Source organism: Silene latifolia, chromosome Y (genome assembly GCF_048544455.1).
Source record: "Silene latifolia isolate original U9 population chromosome Y, ASM4854445v1, whole genome shotgun sequence".
Lineage (NCBI taxonomy): Eukaryota > Viridiplantae > Streptophyta > Magnoliopsida > Caryophyllales > Caryophyllaceae > Silene > Silene latifolia.
In genome coordinates, this window is record NC_133538.1 from 200,619,661 (window position 1) to 200,628,737 (window position 9,077).

The following is a 9,077-nucleotide window of genomic DNA, read 5'->3' on the forward strand; positions in this document are numbered from 1 at the left end:
AAGCGCTCTTAATACGATTGTGAGTTTGAATGTTTTAATTTCTTGTCTTGATTATTGTGAATTGTTTAGTTATTAATTTTATGAATGTTGATTGATTATTGCTAGGTTTACAACTAGTGATTGATTTCGTCATTCTATTGTTAGTATTGTTAATTGAATAGGATTTATTGATTAACTCTACGCTAGTAACAGCTAGGAATTAATATTGAACGGGATACGTTGATATTAGTACTTAGAAGCGATTCACATAAATATTTAAAGTGCAACTGGATTGTATGCATTATTTATTCTCTATCGAGTTCTCTATTTTATATTTGCTTTGTTGGATTAAATCTTGAACTGGATTGTTAAGGTTGTTTAACAGTTAGGATTGATTAAGAATGGGATTCGTTTTAATTAACTATTCGTAAGGAGAATTGGAATTTGTCATTCACGATAGAGTAATCAAGATTAGTAATTGAAACCGTCTTACAGTGATCAATTGTTATTGAGTGTGGATATATGCTTGGCTCTAAGACCCTTTTAAATCATTTGATACACCAAAAGTCATTAGTTTTATTACTCAATTGGCGTTAGCTATTAATCTTAGTTTATTAGAAAATCAACTCAAACCTCCCCCCTTTTGTTACTACGATCTTTAATTACATTAAAGATCGACATTTCCTACATTATAAATTGCATAAATTGTTAATCTGATTCCCTTGGGTTCGACCCTTATTTCCGCTTTACTACTGTTTAGTATTTGGATTTAAGTGATATAAATTGTTAATTTGAGGCATACGACTTTAGCCTGTCAAATTTTGGCGCCGTTGTCGGGAAATTGGCATTAATTATTTTTGTGTTTTAGTGTAGGTTTATGCATAATACTCGTATTTCTAACCTGAATCTCGAGCCTTTTAATCCAGAGATTGAGCATACTCTTTTCAGGTTACGAAAGAACAAACGAGGTGCAATAGTAGTTGTTCCTGAAGGCAGCGAGTTCGACGATCTACATTCAGACTGAATATTCTGAAATTTCTGAACAACCTGAACCTTTGAATATGGCTAGAGAAACCCGCACTCTAAGGGAGCTCACAACTCTAAATCTTAACGTTCAACCATTGTGCATCACTTTTCCAGCATTGGATGATGGAGTTACTTTTGAACTGAAATCTGGTTTGATACATCAATTACCAAGTTTCAGTGGTATGAGCATTGAGGATCCGAATAAGCATCTTTCAGACTTTCATATTGTGTGCACTGGTATGAAGCCACCTGCTATTACTGATGAGCAGTTGAAATTGAGAGCATTTCCTTTTACCTTGAAAGACAATGCGAGAGACTGGTTAAACTATCTCTCACCGGGAAGTATCACTACTTGGGTAGGTATGAAGAAGGCGTTCTTGGAGAAATATTTTCCTCCTTCTCGATCATCTCAGCTGAAAAGAGCCATCAGTAATGTTGAACAATAAGACGAGGAAACTATGTATGAGTATCTTGAGAAATTTAAGAAGCTCTTTTCTAGTTGCCCTTACCATGGTTACTCTGATCAGGATCTCATTATGTATTTTTGTGGTGGACTGAACCAAGATGACCGTCGCATGATTCACTCTGCTTGTGGAGGAAATATAGCCAACAAAAATCCAGATGAGGCTTGGGAGGTTATTCCAGAGCTAGCTGAGACCTCTAGACAGTTTGAGAGGAAACCATCACGAAGAGGAGTGAATGCTATGGGTGTTAGTCCTGGTTTAGAGGAAAAGGTTGATAATATTGTTTCCACTCTCCGTGACATGTTATCTGGGAGACAAATTGCTACTGTTTGTGGCATATGAAGAGTCTATTGATCCAAAATACTCAAGAGGGGGGGGGGAGGTGAATTGAGGATTTAAAACTTTTAAAAACTTTTTCGATTATATGTATGTAATTGATTATTTAAAGTTTATTGATTAAACTTTAACTAATCAACTAATGAAAGTAAATGAAATAAACGAATCAAACGAAAGAACGAAGAGACACGCGGTTTTTGAAGTGGTTCAGTTTCACAAGTCAAAACCTACGTCCACTATTCTCGATTAATAAATTTAGTACCTTTCTACGGATTACAAATTTACTAACCCAACCCGTACAACTAACTCTAGCTGTAACTCAATGAGTACCGTAAAATACTCGAGTGACTAACTTACGCTAATAAGAAAGCACTAATGATTCTAACAAAGGTTCACATTAATGAACAAGTTAAGAAATCAACTAAGCACTATTATCTTATAACGATAAATGAAGAACGAGTATGCGAGCTTTATAAACACACGACCTTTCAAAATAACAAAACGGTTTTCCTTTTAAAACACACGGTTTTGCTTTGCAAAGATGAAATCAATTTTTATGCTTAAGGTCTCTATTTTAGATGTTGTAAATAGCAAAGTATTTATAGGAGAAGAGGAAGTAGGCTACACGGTTTTGTCAAACCCTAATAGCCGAAATATTAAGATATAAAAACAAATTATATCTTATTATTATCTCTTTCCTAAAAGCCTTAAAAGATAATAAAGAATATTCTAAAAGATAGAATATAATCTTTCCAAATATTATCTTTACTATAAATTCTAAAATTATGATAAGATTTCCTAAAACAAGAATATCTTTAACCATAAACAAATATATTAAGTAAGATATACTTCCTCTATTCTCATATAATGTACCCATTTTATTAAAATACTCCACTCATATATTCAACAAATGGGTACATCATATATGAATGGAGGAAGTATAAGATAGGTAAAGATATATTTATAGAATAAAATCTTTACCTAATATCCCCTAGACAACACGAGATATCACGGCCCATAAGCCTCGTGAATCGTGCAAACCCTAGTCTTAACATATAATTAGAATTTAGGTTTTAAGAGAGGCTATGTTGAAACCCTAATTAGTAGCAAAGTCCAACTCATAAGTTGATCCATTACAACTACTAATTAACGTTTAATACAAAGCCGGACTCCTCACTAAACCGGGCTTTATTATATAAATACTTTCATTAAAACATTAAAATAAACTTTAAACAATTATAAAACAATTTTCGAAACAATTAAAAGTCGTGTGTAAAAACTCAGCATTTCAATGTTATAGTAGGAGAGTTATAACATTGAGCTCTTTTACTAGTAATGTTATAGCTGCAAAGCTATAACTTTACCAATTCAAGAAACTCATTCTTAATTACCATTACGAGATAATCACCTATACTATTCTAATCTTCAAGAAGATCTTCGAGTACAGGCTACGTCATCATCCAAGCTTGATTAATCTTTAGACGGACTTAGTCTTCACATAATACTTGAATGGATCTCGAACCGTTTGATCTTGATTGAAGGCTTGAACGTTTCATGCAATTGTCATAATCTTCTACGTAGCTCGTAATAGGTTGATTCTAAAGCACTTAACAAACGATTACAAGCAACAAGTATATAGAAAGTAAATCACCTTGACATCATCAAAACATAAACATATAAGCTATATGGTTCAACAAATTCCCCCTTTTTGATGATGGCAAGCCTCCTAACATTTGTGACTAATTGTGTAGTTCCCCCTCAATATAATACCGTTATCTTGATAATAAAGATTAACGCAAGATCCAAACGATTCTTCAAAAACCGAAACTTTAAGGACTTTAAGAGACAATTGCTCTTGACAAGGAGCAAGCTTAAGTAAATGCTTTCTATAAACGTTGTTTCCCCTTCTTGACATCATCGAAAAGCTAAGAACAAATCAAAAATGACTAGAATAATATAAGACGATACAAGAGATAAAACGTCATAGGAAATAGTAATAACACGCAAGACTATAAGCATCCAAAAGATAATTATCATACAAACTAGGAATTAAACATGTTTAAGCCAAAGTGGGCCGAATTAACACATGTCTAATGAAACACTTGGGCCATAACCACAAGTGCATTGCCAAAATGGGCCGAATGAGAATTGTTTAAACACACCAACAATAAGAAAAAGAAAGCTAAGTAAGATAAGGGCTAGATGTGGTAAGACGAGAGGAAATCAAATGTTACGGGTCTTATACGGGTTTACGTAGTTGGGCCTAGTACGATGCTCTAAGGCATCAAGACGGTCAAACGAGCTTCGAACCAGCTGAGAAAGTGTACCAATGCTCCTCTCAAAAGTTAAGCACTTTCAAGGAAAGAGCTTTTGTGGCCTCCAACGTGAGCGCTTGATCACCCGCCATTGCTTTCCCGTGCATAACCAAAGCTCCACCCTAACTCGTAAGGAAAGTGAGCCGATCACCGTGTGGGAACACTTCCCCACGTATTGCCTTCAACTCCCTTTCAAAACCCGCTAACCTTTTGTCCACTTCCCCCATCCAAGAGTACACCCGAGTAGCATCCAAGCCCGAGTCTAAAGACCGAGATGGTCCAACCCGTGACCACACCGTAGCCAAATTAGTCGAATGCTCCTCTAATTTCTCCATTAAACCACTCATAAACCCCTCCAACTTTGACTCCATAGCTCCCAAACCCGAATCTCCCGGGGCTTTCTCAACATCTTTTGCAAGAAGAAACTCGGGTCCATCAACAACAAGACCCATTAGCTTGATCAACTTGTCACACATACAGTCCCGCGCACTAACACCGTAACTATCTTGTCCCATCACACGCTTAATCTCCAACAACCGAGACACCCACATCCCATAAGGTAAATCGATTGTGGTGCTCAACTTCTCTTTTGTCACCGTGAGACTTGTTTGAAGTATACGGTGCAACACGACACTGCCCAAATTCACTTTCTGACCTTCCAACCAAGAATAGACCATTATAGCTTCATAACTTGACACCTTATCACGTCCTCCTCTCCTCGGCACCACTGTGTTCCACAAAAAGTTCAAGAGGAACTTGATTTTTGCCGAGAAAGGACGAACCACGATATTACCTCCTCCGTCATCTCCTCAAAATACTTCTTCACTAACAACTCCTTTTCACTCACAACATTAGACCATTCAAGACTCGGATTTAATTCAATTCCTTCATCGGGAACCGAAAAAGCAGAGCAAAAATCCAAAACAGAGACCGTCACATCCACTCCATTAACAACCGCATGCAAGACTCCTTTCTTAATTGAGACACTAGCAACGAATTGAACCACCTCAACTGGGTAAATAGGACCCGAAAACTGACTAATGTGACTCCACCCTTGAAAATCAAGAAAATTAACAAAAAAAGCAAGAGCGGGAACATTAACCAACCAAGATTTCGGATAGTACCTTCCACCATGAATGAAATATCTCAAAACTCGATTCACTAGGATGCTTTCGTCTTGTGTAAGTCGAACACGATTTAACCCCTCTTTTGTCGCGGCTTTCGAAACATCCCTAAGCAAAGTACGAGCAACACCATTCTGAACTATTACCTCGGGTTCCTCCATAGCTTCACTGTCATCAACAACCACCTTATTTTTTCCTTTGAAAAGATGGCGTCTTTTGCCTTCGGACACCGACTCGTCCCGACTACGAAACAGGGGCGAATTTTGGTTTGGTTGTGGTGAAGGACAATTAATGGAATGAGGATTATGTGGTGGTAGAGGTTATGTTTGGTTATGAAAGGGGCGGTTTTGGTGGTGACGGGTTGAAGATCGGGTATATTTTGCATGAGTTGGATTCATGATGATGGTGATTGTTGAAAAAGGAGGTGATGGTGATGGTTTGTGTAAAGAAGATGAGTTGTGATGATGGTAAAAATTTGAGAGAAAGAAAAGTATGCAAGTGGGGTTGGGTGGACGGGTAACACGCAAGGGGGTAGATATAGGTGTAGGCTAGGGTTAACAAGTGGAGAGTAAATATGGTAAGTGTATAATTAGGAGTATGAATTATGGTAGGTGTAGGAATTTAAGGGATAGATTTATTAGGCAAAGGATAAGAATAAGGAATTTGTGTTTGTATAGGAAGTTTATTATTTGAGCCGTGTACAAGAATTTGCAAAAAGGAAAGATTCTTTGTGACTTAGAAAGATAAAAGATTTGGTGTGTTTTATTTATTGTGATAAGGAATTAGTTTGTATAACAACTAAATTCTAAATTGCCAATAGAATTTTATGATAAAAATATTCCTATAAACGAAATTATTCATGCAACGCAATACACGGACACAGTCATACAATCTTAACTTAACTAGTCAGTCATAAAAAGATTGAACATATATAGAAGCTTAGGTACCACTGATTAAACCAATTTCCAACCGTAAAGTCTCAAATCGTTCTCTAGCTAATGATTTTGTCAAAATGTCTGCCCATTGTTTTTCAGTACTACAAAATTCAAGTTTTATATTCCCCTTCTCAACATGGTCTCGTATAAAATGGTGTCTTATTTCAATATGCTTGGTACGTGAATGTTGTGCGGGATTTTTAGAAATTATTATCGCACTAGTATTATCACATAAAATAGGAATACATCCTTCATCAACACCATAATCACGTAATTATTGCTTAATCCATAAAAGTTGAGTACATACCAGATCCTATGACAATATATTAAAGTTGAGTTGAGAGCAACCGAATTTTGTTTCTTCGAACCCCACGTGATAATACATGGTCCGACAAAGGTGGCGACACCCGACGTGCTTTTTCTGCCTAGAGAACATCCTGCGTAGTCGGCATCGGAATAACCGACTAGATTAAAATTGCACTCCATTGGATACCATAGGTATAAGTTGGCCGTTCCAATTAAGTAACGTAAAATTCGTTTTACGGCCGTCATATGCGATTCTTTGGGAGATGATTGATATCTCGCACAAACGCATACACTAAACATAATATCGGGTCTACTTGCGGTCAAATATAACAGTGACCCAATCATCCCACGGTAAGTAGTTTCATCAACTGATTTACCGTTTTCATCCAATGTCAATTTCTTGTTCTCGACCATTGGAGTAGGCATGGCATGTGAGTTTTTCATTCCGAATTTCCGAATCAACTCCTTGATGTATTTCTGTTGATGGATTTTAATGCCTTCATCAGTTTGTTGTATTTGCAGCCCTAAGAAGAATTTTAATTCTCCCATCATACTCATCTCGAATTCGGAGGTCATCTACTCAGAAAAATATTTGCATAGGCTTCGGTTGGTCGATCCAAAGATAATATCATCGACGTATATTTGAACAACCAAAAGGTAAGAACCCTCAGCTTTTAGAAACAGGGTTTTGTCGACGGATCCTCTACTGAATCCACTGTCAAGTAGAAACTTAGATAATCGATCGTACCAAGCCCTAGGTGCTTGCTTTAATCCGTATAGGGCTTTATCCAATTTGAACATGTGATCCTCAACTTTGATGTTCTTGAAACCAGGGGGTTGTTCAACGAAGACTTCCTCTTGTAAATAACCATTCAAGAATGATGTCTTGACATCCATCTGGAAGAGTTTCATTCCCTTGTGTGCGGCGAATGCTATTAGAAGTCTGATAGCTTCAAGACGAGCAACAGGTGCGAAAGTCTCGTCATAATCTATTCCTTCTTGTTAATTATACCCTTGGACCACCAATCTTGCTTTGTTTCTGACAATGACTCCGGCATCATCTAATTTGTTCCTGAAGACCCACCTAGTTCCAATGACTGAACGATCTTTTGGTCTAGGAACTAAATGCCAAACCTTGTTTCTTTCGAACTGTTGAAGCTCTTCTTGCATAGCTATAATCCAATCTGATTCAGCGAGAGCTTCATTGATATTCTTTGGTTCGATCATGGATAGAAAAGAGTAGAAAGAACAGAAGTTGTTTAAGGAACGTCTTGTTTGAACACCCTTCTTAATATTATTGTCCATGGGGTGTGAGCTCTTGTATTTCCATTTAGTTGAAGTGCTTGGTTCTTCATCGTTATTTGAGCTTGACCCGACTTCATTTGGTTCGGAATTAGAGGACGTTCCCCCTGAATCCAATCCGGGTGTTATATTTGAGCCGATTATAACCTCGGACTCTACACCTTGATTTGGATTTAATGTTACAGTAACATCTTCTATAACATTGGTTTGGGAGTTCTTGTCTTGAGTCAATGTTACAGTATCATCAACTGTAACTTTGCTTTTCTCCTTTTTATCTTTTGAGGAACGATCTAGTTCATCATTCGTTCCCTCAATCTCATTGTCCTCTAATTCCAATTCCGGGGGATCGTCTCTTGAAAGACGAAAGTCGGGTTCAACCAAGTCTTCTTCCTCATCCTGTAAAGGCTTATCGAACACGTTATCTTCATCAAAAATAACGTGGACACTTTCTTCAATACATAGAGTTCTTTTATTGAAGACTTTGTAAGCCTTGCTATGATCTGAATATCCTATAAAAATCGCCTCATCATTTCTAGGGTCGAATTTACTTAAACGGTTTTTACCGTTATTATGTACAAAGCATTTACTCCCAAAACAGCGAAGATTGGAGATATTAGGTTTTCGACCTCTAAGGAGTTCGTAGGGGGTTTTCTTAAGGATAGGTTGGATCATAGAACGATTATGGATGTAGCAAGAAGTACTAATGGCTTCAGCCCAAAAGTTACGAGGTAAACCACTACACAAGAGCATTGTACGTGCCATATCTTCTAAAGTTCTATTCATACGTTCAACGACACCATTTTGTTGAGGAGTTCTTGGTGCAGAAAAGTTATGCCCTACACCATTAACTCTACAATATTCTATAAAAGTTTGGTTGTCAAATTCGGTGCCATGATCCGTACGAATAGATACAAGATTAGTCTTATATTTGTTTTGAACACGTTTCATAAGACAATCAAATTCATCAAAAGTTTCGTCTTTTGAATGAAGAAAGATAGGCCATACATACCTTGAGTAGTCGTCTACAAGTACGAAGACGTACCTGGATCCTCCTCTACTCCTTACCTTCATTGGTCCACATAAATCCATGTGTACTAATTCCAAGGCTTGATTTGTGCTTACTACTCTTTTCGGTTTAAACGATGATCTTACTTGTTTGCACCTTGCACACGTGTCACACATCTTTTCTTGGTCGAACTTGATCTTAGGTAACCTCTCAACCAAGTCCCACTTCTTGAGTTTGTTCAAGGTTAGTGAGCTAATGTGACCAAAGAGTTTATGCCATAAACA

The 9,077-nt window shown here is 37.1% G+C and overlaps 1 protein-coding gene across 1 annotated transcript; it reads left to right on the forward strand.

The window, feature by feature from the left end:
• Positions 1–1,040: 1,040 nt before the first annotated feature.
• On the forward strand, positions 1,041–1,451 carry LOC141629829 (uncharacterized). The gene has a single exon (XM_074442765.1). It carries the CDS (start codon positions 1,041–1,043, stop codon positions 1,449–1,451), a length of 411 nt encoding a protein of 136 aa, XP_074298866.1.
• Positions 1,452–9,077: the final 7,626 nt, after the last annotated feature.